The sequence below is a fragment of the Rhodnius prolixus genome, unplaced genomic scaffold, assembly GCF_049639745.1.
Source record: "Rhodnius prolixus isolate KJV_2025 unplaced genomic scaffold, Rpr scaffold_11, whole genome shotgun sequence".
NCBI classification, from domain to species: Eukaryota; Metazoa; Arthropoda; class Insecta; order Hemiptera; family Reduviidae; genus Rhodnius; species Rhodnius prolixus.
The window spans coordinates 17,025,651-17,050,149 of record NW_027411625.1 but is presented as its reverse complement, the minus strand read 5'-3'; the positions used below and the strand labels follow the sequence as shown (position 1 = coordinate 17,050,149).

Here is a 24,499-nt window from a genome sequence, read left to right as displayed (position 1 = left end):
AGAAATGAGTTAATAAACTCTTTTAAACGTTCAACTCATGCCCTCAAAGAAATATACAAGTGCCTGAGCAATTGTTAAAAAAACAATAATTGCAAAAAATGAGCCCAGGGTTTCGATAACATCATTTAATTATAATAAAGTATCACTCTATATTAAAAATTAATAAAAAGGAGGCTGTGTAAAAAGGATGGTCTATTAATGAAAGGAAGAAATCTTTATTAACTTCCTCATCAGCAAAACCCTACACAAAATGAGTCTTTACCCATGTTTCCACCACCACAAAAAACACCAACAAATAAAAACATAAATTGAATTAAAATAATAAACATAACTAAATATCCAAATATTAGTAATAATTATATTCATTTTACAACTACAGAAATATATATGTTATATATATGATATAAAAAATAAATACTTTAAATAAACAAAATGTATATATATATTCGTATTATATAATTATATTGACATGCACAACTGTTCTAAGAAGATCAACTTTTGTAGGAGAATTTTTAGATTTTTTATTTTACAATGTTCTTTGATTTAAGTTGATGTTTTAGTTAAGTCAGTTAAAAATTATAAATAGTTGTTTAGATGGATTCATTCTTTTTTGGTTTTTCTTTTTTTACTGCTCAAAAACTCAAAAATAAAGAAATAAAAAATAAAACCAAAATAAAATAAAAAAGCTAAATAAATAAATTAAAGAAAAATAAAAAATAGAGTAATAAAATAAAAATGATATATATGATGACTACTTAGTTATTTAAGTTTATTTTAACTGGGTATAGCATGAATGGAAGAGACTATACTTAAGAAGCGGCTTTACAATAACACTTGCTACCCCCAAGAGTTCATATAAACCTATGGGCTTGATTCATCCAACGTTTCAAAGAAATTATTACGCAATTTTTTAATATTTCACGAATATCCTCTTCCCTATAAGTATGGTCTTAACTTGCAAAGAATGAGTCGACAATTTAATTAAATTAATTGAAAGAACACTAAATTTCTACTAAAACTATGACTTTTTGGTTTCTGTCAAATTGTTAAAGAAGTTGATATTTCATTATTCAGCCTAAAAAATAAATAAATAATATAAACAAAATCGAAGAAATTTCATCTCTATCTTGTTTCTTTAAGCAATAACCTGCTATATTTGTTTTTAAATATTGAATTAATATGGCTTCAAAACCATCTAGTGTTAGTCTACTTTGAGCACTGACTGTTATCATGAGTTTATAATTTGGGAAAAGCTCTGCCTTTATTTTAACCTATGCAAAAAATATATGTAAATTAAGTTAAAAAAAAGAGTAGCAAATCTCAACTGATGATTGATAATCAAGTTATAAAAAAAATTGTTTAAATAAAATATTGCTGATTTACTAATATATTTATTTGTTATTAACTGCAAACCTTAACAACCCTTTTTTTTTTTTTTTTTTGAAGTGCAATTTGTAACCTTTGACTTCCTTATTTTAAGACAATCTACTTTAAAAATTGACTACTGGCCCATCTAAAAGAGTTTACAATGATAACCTAACACCGTTGAGTGCTCGTGAACACGTCTTGCAAAACAAAAATAATTTCTCATACGAAGATAAAAGGAATCCTGGAAAATGATATACCGTTTGAAAGCCCATTAAACAGGGAAACTTTTATAAAAAATTGCCAGCACCTAGGTCTGATAATGATCACATAAGGGCCTAATGAGTTTTCTTAAAAATTTCGATTACTTTTATTTTTCCAGCATTCGGAGGAAGATTGAGGCTGTTTGGAGAATAACTTATGCTTCGAAATGGCATCAATTTTTAGAAAATTTATCTGTCTTTCTAACCGTGTCATCAGAATCGAATTCGGACTAAAACTTTCTGAGTAATAACATTTTTATTGGAAAAAAGTTTAGAAATTTTAGATTTTAGAAATTTTAAAAATTTTAGAAAAAAAAATTAAAGTGCATCACTCAAGAACAGTGGAAAATATGAAGTTGGCCAATACGTCATTGAACTCCCCTTTAGATGTACTTCACACAGTGGGCCTATGGACAATACTTACTGGTTCACCCTGTATATATAAAATAATATATAAACATGGAAGTCGGAGCATGTAATTAGAAGTTTGAATAAGCTTTTATAACTTATATTTATTCTATTTAATTTTTATTTTCGTACAAGAGAACAGAAAATATGATTTAATTTAGTTCTGCAGTTAATAACAAATAAATATATTAGTAAATCAGCAATATTTTATTTAAACAATTTTTTTTATAACTTGATTATCAATCATCAGTTGAGATTTGCTACTCTTTTTTTTTAACTTAATTTACATATATTTTTTGCATAGGTGAAAATAAAGGCAGAGCTCTTCCCAAATATTTACTGGTTCACCCTGTATACAAACATAAAAGATTTACTATTTATAGTCGAAATCCTACAAGAAATGAACTCATTTTTGAAAAATATTGGTTTGTTTGCATCGTCACGCTTAAATTATGAGAACATTTTTTTTTTTTTTTGGAAATTGCCTAACAAATTCTTTTTTTAAAAATTTAATATTGTTCTACGTTTTGGAAACCATCATGAAGATATTTTAAGGCTGTTTATGAATATTTTATAAATAATAAATACATCTCTTTGGAATTTTAAATAAGCTTCCGAAAAAGCAAAGTACGTATTATGGAGACAAGATTAGAATTTAATTGTAACTTACTATTTTCTTTGACCTTATTAGCATGCTTTGGCAACAAATAAAATTAAATAATAAGATCTGATTGCAGTTACAATCTAATAATTGGTAAAACGTTAATTTTGTGTCTTTAACGATCAAATCTTTTGTTTCTCTTGTTCTAATTGGATTATTAATTATCAGTTTGATTTTTTATCTCTTTGGTTCATTCCTGATTATTATTTTCTCTAGCTACATTCAAGGATACTTCATAAACGTTTTTTTAAAAATCTCTTCTCCAATTTAAATCATGTTTTATATAAAGTGGCCCTTGTTAAAGCAAACCTTGAAATAGAAGAGAAAAATCATATGGACTGGAAGAAATTTTTAGTTTATTCTATATATATAAAACAAAAAATTACATTTCTTTTCATAATTAGCAATTAACCTCAACTAATGGAAATTTAATGTTCTTTTGATTAGGATGATTAAATTAGCTTTAACTTCAACTCTCTAGAAGTGAAGACCATATTTTTTTTATTGGTAAAAGTATCGTAAGTCTAAAATTATAGCGAGTAATTTCTAATTTCTCAAAAACTAGAAAAATCTGATCATAGTTCATATATATATATATTTTTTTTTTTTTTTTTTTTGTAAATGAATAGCAGAACCAAGCGTATTGATTAGTGTATTGAATTTCCACGCGGAGATCCCGGTTTCGAATCCAGCTGCTGACCCTTAGATTTTCTTTTCCTAGGAGCTTCTTACAGCTCACTGTCCAGTGATGGACAGTGTTTGTAACGAGAGAACACTGCCCGGAGGCCAGCAGTGCACTGGAAAAAGCTCCGGGCGCCAATAACCTTAGATTTTGACGCGCCTTAAATCAATAAAAAAAAAAAAAAAAAAATAACAGAACCACTTCATTAAGTAAGGCCAACTCAATTGAATACTTTTCTAAAATATATAGTTTATACAAATAATCAAGAAAATATATACAGGGTGATCCATTTAAAACGCACCAATCGCTATTAACATTTTAGGAAAGCGGAATTCCGAAAAAACCCGTGAAGTAAACTATATGTTTTTTTTAGTCTACTTTTCAAATTTACCACCCCCGATGCTGTATCTTCATTTTTGACGGAGATAAGGCTAAAAACCCAATTGGGGTTATATAAGGACCACTGCTTTTGACAATGATTATGAAAACTACATAAAAAACTGTGAAAAATGACGTTAACCTCGTTTTGATATCCCTAATATTAGTTGAGATATTTATGATCAAAGTTACAATTTTATCTATTCGTGAACGGTTTTCAATATTAATCTTCCACCAGAAATACACGTTTTGGGTGCTCCTCTGACTGTAAAAAATGTTATTGGTGACGCATAGTTCAAAAATAATAATAATTGAAGATTTTAAAACATGTAGTGTAATGTAATGGTTTTGGGTGAATCAGGGATAAATTTGTTTTATCATCAAATAAAAGTAACCATCACATCATTTTAATGCACCCCGTATGCAAGACTTCTTGACCTGTGATTACGGGGTTAACGTCATTTTTCACAGGTTTTTATGGAGTTTTCATAATCATAGTCGAAACCAGTGGTCCTTATGAAACCCTAATCGGGTTTTTAGCCGTAACTCCGCCAAAAGAAATGATATATCGTCGGGAGTGGAAAATTTAAAAACTAGACCCAAAAAAACATATAGTTTACTTCATGGGTTTTTTCGAAATTCCGCTTTCCTAAAAAGTTATTAGCGATTGGTGCGTTTTAAATGAATCACCCTGTATATTTTTATACAAGAAACGTTTTGTGCGAATTTCAAGGAGAGTTATTAAATCTCATATATAACAAAAAACGTTTCTATCAAGTATGACCTGATTCTCAACCATTTTTTGTTTGTGGCTAATTTCATCTATTTAAATTATATGTGCATTTCACGACTTTTTACGAAAAGTAAAGTTCATAAAACCCTAAATAGAGTAATATCATTTGACAAAATTAATATTTTTTTAAATAATACACAAAATTGAATGGAATAAATTTGTCCGAATCTACTCTAGAGACAACTCTGTTCTCGATTTTATGAATACGTTTGATCGAAAAAGAAGTCATAAAATTTTAAGTCCGAAAATCAACGAAATTAACAAAAACTCAAAAAATTGTTGATTTTTTTTCTTTTTCTAATTTTTGCTATGAATGATCTTTAAATATAACTTCCTGAACGTTTTTACACTTCAGGACCAAAGTTATTTGCAATATCTACAAAAATTGCCGACACAATTTTGCACATCACTTGAGATTTTGTTTTCATAAAATTTTCACCAATGATTTAAATAATTCTTTTAAAATTTTTATGCATTTTGGATTTTATTTTCATCTTGTTTATAGATCTCAAACGTAAAAAAAAAATTGTCCGAGATTGCGCCTGCTCTATCGTTTGGTCATCCCTCAGAAAGCCACCAGTAACTTGGATACTTGTCAACTTCTCTAAAATAAACTTCATAAAATCCATATGAGCATCATTATAGAACATGAATAGATGTAGTGATAGATTCATGATTTTATTTCGCTTGATCAAGGCTATAAAATTTAATTGACAAATTTTATACTGAAACTGCAGGGTACTGCTAAATCTAGTTTATTCAAAAAGCGACGGGTTAATCAGAGTCACGAGTGAACAAGATTAGAGGCGAGATTAACTTTGAACTTTAAAAATATACTTTAGCCTTTTAAAAAAAATAAAGTGGTGTATAAAAAGAGAAATAATATTTATCGCTAAAGAAGGGCTTTAGATAAACCTGTGCAACGTTTTGAAATATTGACGGGCCGCAAAAGTAGCAAATCAAGCAAAGTACTGTTTATGGAGCCACGACAGCCGAGAGGTTAGAGGCAAGAAGAATTGGGGTGCTGGGTTCGATTCTCGATCTAAGCTTCGGATTTTATTTAATTGTTAATAAAAGAAATTTACAGTAAATTACGTTTGCTAGTCGCCTCCGTCCAAGTTAGCTAATTTGGTAGTTAACGTAAAGCCCGCATGGAAAATTAGCATTAATTTATTTTTTTTCTTTTTATTCTTCTTCTTTTACTGGCTATTAGACCAATTTGGACTTACGGAATGGAATTATGGGGTACTATACTAAGTGTTCTCATCTGCAGCGAATCTACTCTGTTCAATCCTGAATTCTTGGGAAAGCAGTAACATATGTGAATGCTACCTGGTACCGTAAAATCTCCTTGACAAACGATATAACAAAATCCTTTTTTACCCAGTTTTTTTCTTTCACAAATGACCATCCTAATTTGTTTATCGAACGTCTCCATTCAAATATTTTTAGGTAACTCACCATGGCCAGAGTTCTTCTCTAATTTCTCAAAATAAATGACCATGTCAGAGGCGTACCACACTACAAAAGAATAAATGTAAGTAATGGGCAATCAACAAAATTCCGGAAACAGATTTGTTAATTCTTTGAATCGCAAAGCGACATTTTCGGGCGTTTAAAGAGGATATTTTTCCGAAAAAAAATCTGTGATGTACGTATTGCGGGAACTATCAAAAACTATCATCGCTTAATTAATCACGAATTCCCTGTTAGCAATTCTATCTTGACTGACTTTTTACTGCCAGCCACTAGATAGATAGAATTTTGCTTCAAAAATAAATAATTACAGTAAAATAAAAAAATCCTGCTACCTCAATCACCCTTACATGGCAGTGGTAGTTTTTTAATTACCACTCTATTGTCCAGACTTAGCTCGAACCAGACTACAATTTATTCCTTTACTCTGTAGCACTCATTTCTTTTGGGAGAAAATGAAATTACTTCACAGAAGTTGAAACTGAAGTGCAAGAGCCACTCATAGATCCTGGGTGATTGACAGTATTGCTTCATTATAGTATCGAACACTTTATAGCATGACTGATTCTATTCAATATTAAAAAATATTTTTAAAACTAAAATCTTAAGTGATATGCCGACTATATTTCGCACAGCTACTTGTTTCTTTTAGGGAACTGAATGTTTGAATTAAATTTGTTCAAACTGATTAGATTAGTTTTTGTACGTCAAACTATGAAAAAAAAAAAAAAAAAAAAAAAACAAATGAAATAAATTAATGTTCAAATTTAATATGAGGAATTTGAATTATTTTTAGAAACATGGTTCAAGTGAAAAGAATTTAAGTGCCATCGAAAATGTAAGTTTTGGTCAAAATCAGGTACCCGAAAATCAACCATTTTACAGACAATTTTTCGTATGGGAGAGGAAGGACTTTCTTAAAAATTATTTTAAGGATGCCATTATGTCACTAAATACGTCTCAACGCGATTATTCGAAATATTTTTCCTGGACAAATTATTTAAGATATTTTTGGGGGGAAGTGGTGTGTTATCAGGCTTTTTTATTTGATTTTATGAGGTTTCTGGGGACGTCAGCTTCCCTTGAAAGGGCCGTTTAAATGTACATGAATAAGCTACGTGATAATAGGGCCGTTTGCTGTCGTCGGATGCGATGGTAAAGAGAGTAAGTCAAGACCATCATACCATACCTCCTTAGCTCCCTCCGCCTTTGAGCATTCAAAGGCGTTGTATTGGATGCTGGGTACTTTAGGCAAGCGCCAAGCACTGCACGTGTTGTGTCAGTGTGAGGGGCTTGTATGGCTAAGGATGTTACTTCTCGGGGAGGAAAAACCAAGGCCTGAGAGCTTTACCCAGGAGTCACTCTCCAGAATTAAGAGTCTAATTAAACGGACGGGTCTGGAGGGTGAGCTCTAAAAGTCGGGGAGCCACAATAGATCCAAAGGGGTCGCAGTGGCGTAGGCCTTGTGGCCGCCCTTATTTAATCTTATCTTATCTTAGGCAAGCGCCATTCTAGTTCGAGTGGAAAGGAAAGAATGTGAGGCGCTAATAACCTCGCAGTTGATGCGCCGGAAAAAAAAAAAAAAAAAATAGAGCCGTTTGAATGTACATGGATAACCTACGTGATAATAGGGCCGTTTAAATGCACATGGATAACCTATGTGATAATAGGGCCGTTTAAATGTGTATGGATAACCTATGTGATAATAGGGCCGTTTAAATGTATATGGATAACCTACGTGATAATAGGGCCGTTTAAATGTATATGGATAACCTACGTGATAATAGGGCCGTTTAAATGCACATGGATGACCTATGTGATAATAGGGCCGTTTAAATGCACATTGATAACCTATGTGATAATAGGGCCGTTTAAATGCACATGGATAACCTACGTGATAATAGGGCCGTTTAAATGCCCATGGATAACCTACGTGATAATGAACCAACTAAGCTTTTAATAATAAATCAAAGGTGGAAGAAAAAGTGACTCAAATATAAATTAACTTTATTTATTTCTAAATTCGAAACGTCTACAATTTACTATGTCACGCTTCTTAAATAAAATCATACCGTAAGAATAGTGTCTCGTGATTCTAGGGGAGCCAATTAATTCATACCTTTAAAAATGGATTTTATAGAAGCCAATGGTGAAGAAATAACATCTATTTTACGCCAAAAAATCTAGGACACATAAAATAAAATTTTACTGTGTCCGAGAATGTAATCACTTCATCTTTAGACAAACTTACTCCTGCTAAGAGGATGTATTGAGATGGTGACAAATTTCCAGAAAAAATATTTGTTTTCAACTAAAGCCGTAAATTGAGAAAAAAGAGAGAACAATTTGTCTATGTCCTTAAGTGAAGGGACTAACCAATACACGAAAAATCACCTACCAGCTCGACTTCTTGCGTTTCTTGTAACACATCCATCACATTCAAACCTTGATGGAGGGCTGGCAATTTGGACTATGAACCTATCATAACCTTTGTTCCTTAGGAACGGTAGCCCTAAGGAGTACACTGCGGTGTCCTTAAATATAAGTGTTACAGTGAAAGGAAGTTCTGTTATGTTTTGATGTGGTGTGCATGGTGTTCTGAACTGTGGTAACCCGTGGGGCCGCCGTTGGTACGTCCACGTTATCAGAATGGCAGGAGAAAGTGTGGACTGCTTACGAAGCAAAGTTAGAGGGATTGAATCCGAGAGATAGAGCAAAGAACACTTAGAGTGACGCTCTCCGCTAAATATTTATCAGAAGCGACCTGCTTTAACAAAACCGAAAACAACTGGCTTCAGACAGCGAAACTTGGACCTGATACTGCTTAGGTGGTAGAGAGGAAGTAACTAAGAAGAAACGATGACGAAAAACTACTGAAAGCTCGAATTTGGTATTTTCGACACCTACGTCTCATCTTAAATTCCTTAAAACCAAAACTGCGTCTTTACCGATGTGATTTTTAATATAAAACCCACATATACAGCCTAATTAGGAAAAAAACTATTTTTGCATATTCAGGTAAATTGAAAATGTGAAGTAAAAACTTAAATAGATTTATAGTTTGTAGACTGTTTTTGTGGTAAACTCACAGCTGAAGAACGAATGCCATTGAAACTCATATTTTGAAAATTCATTGATAAACAAGTGTTATTTAATTTCAACGTTGGGCTCGAACCCACGACTCATTTTAATTATTCGATTAAGGTTATTATGCTCGACCAACTGAGCTAGCAGGCTAAAAGTTAAAAAAAAACTCTTGGTTAAAGTAAAAGTGAGTCGGCAATGGTGAGAAAAACTTCATATCAACGTTTCAATTCATCTCACTTATGCTTGCGATTTGCTTTTGTGAGGGAACAAAACAGCAAAATAGCTTTTTTGTACACTGTTGTACTTAACAAAGACAGCATACGTACTCATACTAGACTGTAACAGCAAAATAGCTTTTTTGTACACTGTTGTACTTAACAAAGACAGCATACTCATACTTGACTGTAACAGCAAAATAGCTTTTTTGTACACTGTTGTACTTAACAAAGACCGCATACTCATACTTGACTGTAACAGCAAAATAGTTTTTTTGTACACTGTTGTTCTTAACAAAGACAGCATACTCATACTTGACTGTAACAGCAAAATCCCACTTGCTCTGAACGACTACTTTATCTCAGGCAACCACATTCACCAAAAAGTGAATACCATAAACAATTTTATCATAAATAAACATCGTATCGTCGACCTATACAATCCTGGTTTTAACAAGAAAATGACAAATATACTTCTTAAAGGTAAAATGATTCAAAGAAACTTTCGGCAACATTGGCAACCAGTACACAAAACTCAGAACATTTAGAAATTTCTCTCTGAGTTATCTCAGAATCTCCCATTTTCCTCATCTTATATCTAAGTGAATCTCCTTTTAGTCAAATCTATCCTGAAAAACTTCGTCCCATATTTCTAATTGGCTTCTTTTTAACTTCCTATCACTAACAAATATTTTTCAAAGTTTAAAATTAATTAATTAATTAATAATTTAATAAAAACATATTACAATATATACTAATATAAATATTTTTTCTTAATTGACTTCATTGACAAGCATATACAGTTGGAAAAATCGAATTTACCACATTAACTCAAGACAACTTTTACTAAAAACACTGAACTTGGGCATATTATTAACAGCACTGTTTTATCTAAATGCGCTATCACTTGAGAACAATCCTTCAATTTCAACAATCTTCCGTCTTTGTCACATACCCTACTTTACCGAACACCTCCTATACCAGCCCGTAAAATTTGTTGTTTTTCATACATTTCCCTACTTTCTTGACACATATCTGAAAAATAAAGAATTAATGAGAGGTTTATTCAAGACTTTCTCTAGTTGTTGCCGAATATCCTTCTTGAACAAACCTCGTTCAGCACTAAACAGTAGCTTTTTTGTCAACATTTTTGTTACTGAATTTTAATAACAAATTTTAGAGCCATTCGTTCTCCAGCTGAAAAACCGCACTCCAGCACTACTAACATTACTCATAATCAGCATAATCGCCTGATCCGCTCTTTAATAGCACTTTAAATACCGGCATAAACACCATCTCCACCGAAACCTATATGAAATCTAATTTTAGAGAAGTAGGTTTCACGCAAAAACTAAAAAGACCCTTGTATGATTAGGTAAGAAATTTCAAGAAAGCCGCTTGTATTGTTTTCCAGAAAACTATGGAAATCTTTCTGGGAGTGCCCTAAGATAAATTTTTAAAATTGTTTTCAAATAGATTTTACAGATCTAGATGTAAAATCTAGGAAATTTAAAGAAAACTGCAGCAGCTAATTTGAGACATTCTCAAAACAGAGAAAAATCCATTCAGTCATGAGGCACAATTTCGTTTAATCAATTTTCACCATATTGGCATCATAACTAAAAATCAATTTTGAGCTTTCCGTGATATTCAATTTTTCAGTTTATCTAACTCAGGCTACCTCCCTTTCGTATGTTCTAGAGACCTAAAAACAAGTAGAAGCTGGTTTTTGTTTGTTTGGTTTTTTACTACTGGTGAAAACTACAAATCCAAAATCTGCGCGATTGCAATACTTCTCATGAGCTACAACATAACGTAAGAATTCAACAAGAAATAAGTGGAAGCAGAAAGATAAGAAATGACACGACGAACAATCATTTACTGGCGGAAGTTTAAATTTCTATGAACAAAATTGGCTCCCATATTTCAAGGACACACCATACATAAAAACGTATTTTGACGTAAAATTGCATAAAATAGCACTTTGTTATCTTTATCTTCTATAATATGCTTAAAATAAATAAATAAATTACTGCTACAAAGCCATTTGAAACTGTACGAGTAGTTTTGAAATAGTTCTATAGAAAAATTTTGAATTTGGATAATGAAAATCAATTCCAGAATGAATGTAATTTGTTTTGAAATATAATAAGAGTATATTTTATCTTCTCATATTTTTTATGACATGCATCCGACCTTAAGTTGTTCTAAAATGTTTTAAAAATACAGGAGTTTGCTTAAAAGATTATTGAATCAGCAATTGTTTACAAAAATTGAAAATTTTTCTTTAAACCTAAATTTTTACTTGACTAATAATTATAGATTCATAGAATATAGCATACTTTACAGACTATATAGAATGTAGCATATTTTACAGACTACACATAATATAGCATACTTTACAGACTATATAGAATATAGCATACTTTACAGACTATATAGAATGTAGCATATTTTACAGACTACATATAATATAGCATACTTTACAGACTATATAGAATATAGCATACTTTACAGACTATATAGAATGTAGCATATTTTACAGACTACATATAATATAGCATACTTTACAGACTATATAGAATGTAACAATACTTTTGAGAGAGAAGGGGTATGTATGACCGAGCCAGCTCCCCTAGACCCTATTGGAAAATGATATTAGTAAAAGTGATGAGCCTGCTAGTATTAGTGTATACTTAAATTTTGAAGAAAAAATTGTAACCGTTACCAAGACCGTTAATGAGAGAGGTAAAAGAATTCGAAACAGCAACTTCAGGGGGCTACTATACAAGAAATACCTGTTATTGGCCGAGTAGCAAACTGGACAATGGAAAGTTTGATTTTTTTGTTGACGCTTTTGTCGTTTTTTTTCCTTCCTCGCACTGCTCAACGGTATAGCTACTGCGGCCGAGCCAAATATTTCTTATTGAATTTTCACCATAAAAACATTAAGTTTCGTCCGAACATTAAACATGAGTTGTTAAAATTCTTATTCTTCTTCATTTTTGGCCCAAGTCAACTATAACAAATTATATTTTTGTTTTTAATTTGTATAAACAGATAGTTTCAAAAAATTAAAACTTGGTATTCCCTTTGGGTAGTTTGGTTGCTTCTGCTGTTAATATTTTGGCTTATAACCGTCCACCAGTAAAGTGTGGCTTCCCAAGTAGGTATAATTTATCAGTTTTCCATGATTTTATCGTAAGTGAATCCATCAATTCACTCTTATCGTATATTAGCTACCCACTTCATACCAAATTCTTCTTAAACTTTCCCCACATAAAATGTTTGTTTTTTTTCGGTTTTTCTGGGAGGGGACGGTTATGTTAAGCACTCCCTTTACTTTCCCACTAAAGCTCCGTTTATAAGATCACTGTTCAGTGGTATTTTCTCCTTGAATTTACATTGATTTTATTTAAACTTCAAATGCTAGTTTTTTACCAAAATGCCTAATTCATGTATTTGAAATATTTGTCTGAAAAAAACGCTTTCCACTCCGAAAGCATCGATGATAGCAAGATTTGAGTAGGTCTAAGCTGCAAAACTAAGTGAAAGATATTCAGGACTTAGATCTGAATAAGATTATCTACTCTACAACCACAGTCCTATTTTTGGCGCAAAACTAAATCGTCTGAGTGTCCACATCGGATGTTTTTTTCTTGTCGCAACTACTCGAAATGGCCGGCCATGTTCCTTTCAAAAACTCCGTCTTAGGTATTTTAATCAACTTGTTTAATATCAAGCATTTAATAAAATTCCAAAGTTAAAAGAAAAATTTGCAAAATTAAGTTTATTAACCAATAGTAATGAGAGGGTCTGACAGCAGATTCTTACCATCACAAAGTTTCTGGAGGAAACTTTGGCAAAAAAGACCTAACTCGTTCCAATATGTCTACATGTTCTGATAATGTTTCAGTTGAAATTCATCATCCGGCGACAGTGCAACCTTACAGATTAGATTTCTGGGTTTTATGCGACATAAAGATTCTGAATTTTGCGAATTAACTATTCACAATACTCCCTCTTAAAAGCAGTAAGAGATTACTTAATAATAACAACGGTGTTCTGCATTCAAATTGCTGACCCTTAAAACTTAAGCAATCCTGTGCTGAAAAATTGAAAAAATTTCCCAAAATTTTAGTGAAAAAAAATAAAATAATAATAAAAACAGTAAGAGAAAGCAAAGAAAGATAAATTTAAATTTATGTGTACTAAGCTAATTGAAGAATTTCATATTATGAATTAACAAAATCCAGACTAGAAGCTGAAACCAGGTTACTTTAGCGCAAAGTTAATACCAAAGTGGTGCAATCCGTACCAGATTCAAGGAAAGCCTTAAAACTTGGTAGAAACCAGAATAGTTTAGTGACCGGCCTGCTTGCACGGTAAGTTCAGAAAGCATTTCCCAGAAAGCCTGTTTACATTAACGTAAAAAGAAGAAAGAAACTCTTTCCTGTTTGATTGTGTGCGATCAACAGGTTGCGATGAATATTTTCAGGTAATATCTTGGCTCTCTTAAAAGGGGGAGGTATACTCTTCTGTAATTTGATTAATACGTATTGGCAAAATAAGCCCGACATTTGGCTTTAGCGCCCAGGAAATATGGCACACTCCATGTTTAAATCTAATCTGATGGGCGTCTTGTTCCCGAGTCCGGAGATACGGAGATTCTGATCTGAGCAAGCCATCCATAACTTTTCTTTCTTAAAGTGGATCTTCGTTGGGGGACTTGACACGATGAAGGTCAAGGTAGGTTTTAAGCTCTTCAGGTTATACTACAACAGGTTGGATAAAGATCATGTCTGAAGGATATGTAATGGAATTTCTTGACTGAGTCCTTTTTGAAGAGAATATGTTCGGAGACCTAACTGTGGTTAAGACCATCAGAAGCTATTTGTATGGGTAGGATAAAGGACATTATTGTAAAATTTATTGACAAAGTTACGATGACTCTGGACCGAGCAAGTCGTATCAGAAGAGTTCTTAGGGAACTAGCCAAACTGAAAATCAGTAGAAAATTCCACTCAAATGGACAAAATTATGGCCACTCGGGTCTAAGCTGCTCTTGTGGTTTCTTGAAAATTTCACTGTCCTTAAGTCCAGGGAATCCAAGAGTGTTACAAAAAACTAGAGCCTCTACTGGTTCTGGCCTCTATGCAATCAATCATCCAGTGTCAGTATTGATGTAAAATCATTATTAGTAACAATCTATTCATCGCAACGAGTGATTTTTGGGAGTTCATAAAAAAAAAAAAAAATCATTTCCCAGTCAAAAGAAGTTGCATATGTATTTGTCTGCATGGCAGGTAAAGCCATCTACTTCAGTCTAGTGTTTATAGGAACATTACATTAACTTGTATGGTTTGAAAGCATGTTTCTCCTCATATTTGTCCAACTTCGCATGGTCAGTTCAATTGTGTCTATTGTCACATAATATAATATTGTATTGCGATAAAATTACACCTCAGTCCGTCAGAATAATGGATTTATGCCATTTTTAAGAAATTCTTCTGGTACGGCTGCTTCTATAAAGAAATTGATAAGAAGTGGATTCAATGACAGAAATCCTGATAAAACAAGAATTGTTGGTTGGTGCGATTTGAGAAATGCATTTTGATGGCACTGTCATTTTCGCTGAAGATTAACTTCATTAGCCAATGTCAGACAAAAGAGAAATGATTGAAGGCACTTAACTTCTTTTACAACTATCCCACGGCCCAGACTTAGCTCTAATCGGCCTAGTTCATTGAAATTCTGGAGGGAAAAATTGGATAAGTTTACCAACAGGAAGAAATTAGCTGAGTGGTTATTCCACTGGCCACCAACAAGGACTTCCGTCGTTCTGTCTGTCGCGCACCAATCTTTTAAATTGGAAAAGATCATATTTTTATGCACCCGATTAATTGACTTTTGCAAAATCGACCGTAGGAAATACTAATCTTTCCAACCAATGTTGTCCGTTAATATCCAAAGATTTCTATTTTATTTGTTTGTCAATTTAAGATAAAAATATTGAAAAGTACGATCCTAAGGGTGGGTGATTTAGAGTTCATGCTTGGAGTTAATAATCTGTTTCTAGTTTAATGACTAATAAAGATAGTAACCAATACCATCACTTCTATTTAAAAAAAAATTCCAATAGAATTCTGTAAATAGTGTTTGGAGGGGGGCGACGACGTTCAGTTCCCCTCTAAATAGCTCGGATGGACATGCTGGTGAGTATTCTCTTGGTGTCTGAGCATTCAGAACAAAAGCATAATGAGGCGGCCTGTGAACCCTCCCGCGGCACCCACGAAAGGCCTCAGCCATTTATTGCGAAGGGAAGTTCCGAAATAGCACAGCCAACAAAGCATTGAAATAAGAAAGTCTTACAGCATATAAACGAAAAACTCTAATTTGTTGGTGGATTTTCAGGGAGGAGGACTTCGACCCTTAATACCCGCCTTGTGTGCGCCTATATATATTTGGTATTTTTCAGTTTGAGCTCCGCTTTTCATTGTTGGGGAATGGTTAATGAGAAACTATGTGTTACGGTTCCAGAAAGGCGCTTGGAGAGTCTGTTTTAGCTACAGCTTGGTTACAGGTATTTAGTAACGGGAGACATGTGGCTCTTGGCTTTTCGGCTTGAATCAAATGTGGCTGCATTTGGAAGACTGCAACGAGATAGCTATCTCGTTATTGTTATTCCTATTATAATTCAAACTCAAAAGTGTGTCCTAAATGTGAACATAGTTATCTTTCCGAAAAATGTTTTAGAATTTTAGTTTTTAGAAAAGCAGGCGCGTTTTAAATTTTAGGAGATCTTATATTCGTCACCATGTGTACTTAAATTGCAAAAGAGAAAGCATTGTGTGTTTAGCTTTTTGGACTCAAGAGATTACAGAAACATATTTAGAGGGAAAACCCAAAAACAGGCCATCTGACACTAACTCAATACTCCCTTTTTCTTCAAGAAGTTGAAGAAAATAACAAAACAGCGATCATATTTGTTAAGAAGTGTAGTTGATAAAGATGAATATTGAAAATGAGCTAGGACAACATGGCCAGTTTCCATGGACCACCAGAGCATCGAATATGCCACAAGAGTAAACATACAGTGTTTACAGAAATACATTAATGTTGAAAATACGTAACCAGGCATTTTTTTTAATTTCATATTTAAGAACATTACCCGTTTTTACCATTAATTTACAAAATGTCTTAAAAACAAGAGTAAAAATCAACACCGCATAAATGTGGGTGATTAGGGATTACAATGACAAGTTGTACAATTTACAAACATTTATTTTGCTAATGTCTTCTTCTTGTTTTTTAAATTTAATACGTCCCAATATCTAAGTTTATTGGCGCCTGAAGCCTTTTCCAGTGCACTGCTGGCATTCAGACAGTGTTCTCTCGTTACAGACAACACGTCAGTTTTTTAGTAGGCAGCTGGACAAAGCAAAAATCTAAGGGTTCATAACTAGACTTGAACCACAGATTTCCTCAAAGTAATCCAGTGCGCTAATCACTGAGCTAATCTCTTCGCTTTAACACCATATTATATTAATTATTGGATTGTGTACAATGCCTGTATAAGTGAAAAAATCGATTACATTTTTTTAAATCCCATTTTGATTCGTTTTTCAGATGAATAGATTCCATCCATTAACTGCATTTCAGTAAGGGGTGAAAATACCTTGCTAACACCACTTATTTTACTCAAAAGTTTTTCAGTCACAATTTCCTTTAGATTTAGGAATTAGTGGGACTCAAACGTAAACCTGGTGAACAGAGGAAATGTTACGACAGTATCTCCATCGCCAAAACAGGGGAATTATTTTGATGGAATATATATATATTTATCTTATCCTCATAAATAGAAAGAACTTTAATAGAGCAAACTAAATCGCTCTGTGTAAACCTACTAGTAATTCGCAATTTTCATTAAAGTTCGAATTCTGTCAAATCATTTAATCATTGTTTAAGTGATATGCCGATATATTAGCCTAAAATGGTCTTTAGTGACAAATCTAACTATTCTCTTCCCTAGATTTGCCCTTGTTATTTGAATGTTATTTTTAAACAAAAGAAGTTATAGATCATTATGTATGTAATGAGTGTAAGAAGTAAGATTTGTTTTGATTATGGAGACGACTTTATGAATAAAGTAAAAACTCGGTGCATTTTAAAACGTGCATTTCCGGTGTGAACTCTAAAAGAATGAAAATCTTTAGAAGAATAAAAGAAAGTAAATAATTATTTAATATCACTGGCTGAAGAAAAAATTAGTATCGGGTAAGACAAATGTTACGTTTTATTTATATTTTATGGAGAGATGTCTGAGTTTAATAGAAGCTCTGTCTCTTTCGTTCAGTGTGTGTATTAAAGAAGATCAATTTGACTGTAGTGCTGACTGACGAGATACATTTATTTAGTGAGGAATATTTGTTGAGGTAGCAGACGCTTTGCCTGGGTTGTAATTTGTCCAAGTCTAGCACTGACGCTAGAGACTAGATTTATATGCTCGGCTGTCACAACATCCTAAACACACCCACTTCTATACCACACACCAAGAAATTACCGATCAAACTAAAATATTAACCTCAGTTTTTTTTTCATCTTGTCTGATTATTTACATGACTTTCTTATACTCAATAATTTCAATTTTGTTTATAAACTCTCTCATATCATTGAATTTTAGTTCTTAACTGAATGCCGGTGGCTTAACTGTTACAAATTGGATTCAGATAGTGAGAGGTTGTGTCTAGTTATAACAGCGGCCAGAAGCAGTACTCCCGGTGCACCCCATGTTCCGCAGGAATAGTTTCAATTTTAGGGTTCTGTGACCCTAACAATCCCCTTTTACTAATTGTTCCGCATTAAAATTTCAAATAAAAGAGTTTATTTATTACAGAAACATTCAAAAGTTTAATAAATGCCCTTAAGACATTAAAATAATGTTAATGTGATGTGGTGACTTTACGCGGATAAAATATAAGAAATATACGCACAATAAGAATAAACTCACAAGTAAATGCGTGAGTTTAAATAAATGTATATGTTGATTGGAGCGTCTGTAAATGCAAAGTGTTCAAGTAAAATGGTAAACGGGACTTGAATAAAAGTGTCAAAAAGAAGTGAAACCCCCAAGCTATTCTAATACAGGTTGTTGGAAATTCATTACGGAACATCAAAAATAGTTTTATAATTATTCCACATAAAATGACCGTAGACGTTAGGCACCTCAAAAATTACATAAAAAAAACTTACTCAAAAGTGATAAATTTAAAGTAAGTCGTTAGCCGTCATGTATGGGCTCGTGCATTATTAGCCAAACTCTCTTCTAGAAATACCGTAAGGTAAGGAGTAATCAGCTCCCAAACAGATTTTTTGTTGAAGAGATTTTTCTTATATGCACTCAGTAAGTTATAAGTTATTATTCAAGCATGAACCCAAAAATCACCAGCCCCACCACTATTCAAAAACAAAAATAAAAACATCAATTTTTTTTGCAATTTTGGGAAATTTTTTACAATTTTAATAAATTTTTGTTTAAACTCAGAAAATTGTCATGTCTAATCAGAATATTTGAAAGCTTCCTTTTTTCTATTTATCCCCATTTTACTTCTTTTTTGTTTTGAAAATTTAATTTTTTTTTTTGTAAAAAAATAAACCATTGAAATGACACAAGTATTTTTTTTTATGAGCAGTATTACAAAAATAATAAAATTAAAAAAATAAAAAAATTGTTTGATATGTACGTTACAAAATCCAAACACTTCTACTTATGAAAAATACTTGTAAAATATTAAAATTACTTTACGAATGGAAATATAGTGCAAGCATATGTATTTTTCTTTAAATATATTTATGTATCTTTTCTGTATTTTTTACATTAGTTCTAATAATATATACAAACTACCAGATACTAAAAATAGAAACAAAAACAAAAACCAAATTCACTCAGGTGCTAAAATTAGAAAATTAAAAAAAAAAAAAAAAAAGAACATCCTACTTATTTTTTTGGCTAATAACTGAGACTGTGAAACTCTTTTTTGGATTTGAATCAGATCTCTATCTTTGGTAACTTAAGAAGCCTTAGGACACAAAATCTTTGCCAATTTTTGCTCAGATGAGTAAACTCTTGATATTGATTAAGAAGTTCAATGCCTCCTCTGGTGTTCTTACTAAACTAACTTGAAATGGTGTTCAGATTCTCTGTATAAGCAGAGCTGAGTTTGCGGAGCAACTGGGACTGAGCGTGTACCAGTAACGAAAGACAACTTTGAACCTTGTTGGTTAAGTTGTTCCGTTTGCAGTTAAGCATCGGACTTTTTTTTTGGAACCGTGATAATCAAAAATGCTATCGGAGGACTTCCTGTCGAAAAAGGTCATTAGTAAGAGATGGGCTAGTCTCCTGATTAATTTGGACTTTGAAAGGCCATGCGTGATACAGGTATACCTAAAAGTGAATCCATATTAAATAAATTTAAGGTTTTGCTGAAAGCTTAGGGCTCTAAATTAACATCTAAAACAAGTACATGGTCACAGATAGAAAAGTCGTAACTCTCTGTAGGCTGTAGCGACAGACGAGAGGCCGCTTATTAGACAGGAGAAACCAAGCTCATGTTGAACAAAGTGCTGATGTGACCAGCCATGATAAACGAGTCAGACAGAGAGTAGACTCTGACTGAGGCGGATGAAAAGTCAGCCGTGAAGTTTGAAAGAAAAACATGGCGCCGCATTTTTTTACCATTCTGGATCGAACTGCACCCAGAGCCTCAAATAGTTACAATTATCAAGCCTGCGAGGATAAGTGCTGATCGCGTGGCTAGGATGGTGCCAACCTTAATGCGAATGAGCTTCCTGGAAAAGCGATTTCGAGTAGAACAAAATTCTGACGGCCGAGACTCAGAGGCGGGACGGTGCGCCGACTGATTGGAAAAGCCTGCTTGCAGTAAGGAACTGGAAGGGAACCGCGCTAAATCGTGACAGACAGAGATCCCTGCTTGAGAGTGCCAACACACATCAGGAGCATCAGGAGAAGAAGAAGACACGACGTTTAAATAAAATCGTTGGAGGCGATGTAGATGTCAAATAAACCAGAGCAAAGAAGTTTAGTAATATGTTACCTATTCGTTTAATATCGAGTTTTTTCAATGTCGACAATTTGGCGATACAATTGTTTCACATTAACATTTAATCGGGATTAGAACTTTTTAAAAAACTACTGCAGCACTTAGGAAGAAAACCTAAACTTCAGACCTTCTCCCAGAAGTCCAATAAAATATAAATATATTATTTTTTTCTAAAAAATGTTTCGAATGTAACAGAAATAAAATGAGAGAGATACATGTGTGTTTGTGAGAACATGTATCGAGTCCTCTAGTGGCACCCAAACGAATTTTCTTTGGTATTACGTTTGTGAGTTATGCTGATTAAAGCCAAACAATCACAGGTTAAACTCTATCAAATTTGGTTTGTTGAGAATAAGTCTTGAAAAAATTGTTTTACGCCATTCACCAAACGTTCCGCATGGATGTGTTCCCTCAATGTGGTTCAGATTAGAGTTACTACAAGTAAGCAGTTTAGGTTTTATTTTGTTTTGCCAAAACGTCAAAAATAAAGTCGGAGACTACACCCAAATACGACAGTGTTTCAAATATAAAGAAGAAAACAAAAAAGCCAAAATGTAAGCAAGATAAATGTTATTGACAATGAAACGCAATTCAAACTATTCAGAGCTGACTAAGAAGTCCAACTGGCGGGAGACACCACGAACTCCTTCCCCATACGGTGCACGAACTTCACTGAGCTCGCAAGGAATTATCTTTCAGCAGTTTTAAAGCGTTCAGGAAGCGTGTCCCAGTACTGTGAAACGATCTTGAAGTTCTTGTTAACCTCTCTGTGTACCAGAGCATATACAACACTCCCACACAGAGATTTCTAATAACAGGCATTCCGACTCAGCAAAACGTGTATTCGCGAATTGCAACACTATTATGACTCAAGTCAAGTAAACTTTTTGTTTTGTTTTTCATCTTTTATTCAAGGTAGGGCCTTCTCAGTTGAGTACAGCGTCCGGACAGGGACTCCTAGAAAGAGAATACTAACGACAGCTTGCCTGGACTTGACCCCTCCAGCATGCAAGCCTATCCACTTGAGCTAATCTCTTCCATTTCAACTAACCTTTAAAAATTCTGTTGTATTTTCTTACTTTTAAGTCAGTGTTCATCTTATGTATTTTTAACCTTATACTTCAAACAATCTTTTACTAGTGTTGTAAATCTGGAGCAAAACAACGACCGCCATCTTCTCGATTTAATCCTCCTATCTTCTCTGAAGCTCCTAGTTGCGGATACGCTCCCAACAGGTCCCGGGGTTATTATCCCTATGTATTTCCATTGCAATCTAACGTTCAAAACGAACCAACATTTATTTTCTATACCCACCCATCCAGATAATCCTCCACCTCGTTTAAAACGACCATAACTTTTGCTGTATCCTAGAGAATGCAACACTGGTTGGTCCTCCTGGTTGAGGCACTGAGTTGCTAGTGTATCTACCGATTTTTCTTTTTAATCCTTAGTGTCCGCCGCAGTTTCTTTTTGTGCAATTTAATACAGAAATTTTGACATGATTCCATTTATTGGAGCAGTCAAAAAGCAACACTTTGTTCAAAAACGAACCACCTAAAACTTTTTCCTCTTAATATTAAAAACAAGTTATTAAACCAATATCCAATAATCTAGGAGTTCCTTTTTCTAATTTCTTTTAATTTTTTAATTTTCCACCCAAGTGAAGTAAAGATGTATAAATATAATATAAATAAATTAAAAATCAAATAAATAATATTTTTTTATAAATAACAATATATTTTTTTTCATACATTTTTTTCTTTATATAAATTAAAATAAAAAATAAAAAATAAATAAATAAATAAATAAAGCATTTTTAATGTTTGTTTAAAAAAAGTAAAACATTCTTGTAAAGAATTTCAGCAGCCAATCTGTGTAAACCTGGTAGGGAATTTAAAAAGTACGATTTATTCAATCACTTACCAGTTTTAACCAAATGTTTGTTATTAGAAGCTGATTCTTCTCATCCTAATCCCATGCAATCAGAAACAAGGCGTAGTTAGATAAAAAATAAAACATATCAATGTGATTTTAACACCAACACTCTATTCTACCCAATCTGCCAATGAACCTTCTGTGCTAATTAAAAAATACATTATTAGTTTATTAGAATAAATATTTGAAATAAAAACAAATAAACTAAATAATATACATAAATAACTTAAACAAAAATAATCATTTTTCAAAACTGAAATATTAAAAATAAAAAATAATTAACTGAATAACCTTTGCAATTATGCTGTAATCCATTAAAACAGACAGCTTTCTAAATCTAATCTTTCGCTGAAACCACTTACTATCTAAACTCTGATCTATTTGAACCACTTGTTACTCATAATAATTCTTTACTGAAACCATTTAACTCAATTTAAAAATTCGAAACATGTTTCTTTCACATAACCCATTTTGGAATCAACTTGTTCAAAATGAATTAGATCAAATTGGATTAAAGTAACGGAAAGGTTGTTTAAATTGTTCAAAATCAATCATTTGCTTCAAAAGTGAAATTAATGTGAGTATCCTGCGTATACTACTTTTTATTTGTTAGAAAAATTGTTTATAGTAAAGTATGAGCTTCCGCCTTCGTCCACGACACATAATTTGTAGTTGGACGTTAAGCCCCGCCTTAAAAAATTGGCTTTTGTTTTGCTTTACTTGCCTGTTAGATGAATTTGGCAATCTTTTCTGCATCAAGAACATTCAGAAATGGGACGGGCTCTTCCTCCTAATTCAAATCCCATAGGCCATTCGGCGCTTCTCTCCATCAAACAATTTAAACAACTTAAAGGAGCTGTGTCATGACCATAAGCAAGTCGAACATCCGAGGTCATCAATAACCTCATTCAAAGCATCCCACGTCCTTTTTACTGGATTACCCACTTTTAAGCCTGCAACTTCAATGATTCTGGACATTTGAACTTTTGACTTTTATCATCTCTCGGTAATTCATCGCAAAAATGTGAACTTTCTAATCTAAATTAATGATTTTATGGGCGGCATCTAACCAAGCTTTTCTATCCAATAAATATTGGATTGAAACATTGAAACATTAGATAAACTTCTTCCGTATTGTGGTTGAGTTATTTTTACCAGATCTTTCGGATAGAAGAGCCTAACCTTCTTCAGTAGATAAAATATTTTTAGTTCAAGAAGTAACTTTTAGCAACAATGTTACTTTCATGTTGGTAGTTTTCATAACGCAAGGCTTCCTTCTTAATGCAGTACTTATGTAAAGTAAGAGCAGTCTTACGATTTAAAAATGTTTACTTTGCCATCCGGCAACAACATAAGAAGATACTTTTCATTTGTAACAACTGAAGACGGTCAGGCTCTCCTAACCGAAAACTGTGTCAAAATAAAACATCCATAACCAGTTTATTTCAACAATCTCACCCTGTCTCACAAAACCCTGTCCAACTAAAAAAGGAGGTCAGATAATTCGTTTCTTGTCACAATCACAATGTTTCTTAAATTTTTTCTTCAGGTTTTTTAAGCGTTTGAGGCACCGTCTTCAGGCTTTATTTATATTTTTGATTATACCTTCTTTTTTTTCATATATATGCTTTGAAGTTAGTTAGCTTTGGATTGAGCCAACATTTTGCACAGAAAAACATTCTGGAAAGCCGATCCAATACCCCAAAATCAAAGCATCCATTCGATTTTTCCTAAGTGATTCAGAACGCTGTCTTCATGGATAATTAACAGGGCAAAGATATTAAAAAAACAATAATAATAATTTTTACGTATTAATAATAATGTAAAGTTGATATAACATCGAACTAATTGGAAAAACCTCAAAGCATGACTTATATAAATTTGAACAAAATAAACTTCCAAATTTTCTAACGACAACAATAAAATTAGTTTTTTTTAATGACGTCATTCCTCCAAAATTGGTAGTTTATTTCATTACTCAGACTAAATAATAACAGGAGAATTGATAATCAACCAAACCGGTTTAGGAATCTGTAAAAGAATATATTAACTTTCTCTTACTGCAATTATTCGAAATCGCTTACCGCAACAATTACTAAGTCTGTAGCGAGAGAAC

The 24,499-nt window shown here is 32.8% G+C and overlaps 1 protein-coding gene across 16 annotated transcripts in view; it reads right to left on the bottom strand.

The window, feature by feature from the left end:
- LOC141459277 (neuronal acetylcholine receptor subunit alpha-7-like) overlaps positions 1 to 24,499 on the bottom strand; it is a 377,452-nt gene that overhangs the window by 147,823 nt on the left and 205,130 nt on the right. For 11 of the 16 annotated variants that reach the window (XM_074138142.1, XM_074138146.1, XM_074138148.1 and 8 more), the window contains one exon: positions 22,372 to 22,416. The exons of the other annotated variants lie outside the window; for them this stretch is intronic. In XM_074138142.1, coding sequence (XP_073994243.1) covers positions 22,372 to 22,416 — 45 coding nt within the window. The remainder of the gene's footprint in view (positions 1 to 22,371; positions 22,417 to 24,499) is intronic. 16 annotated transcript variants of the gene reach the window in all.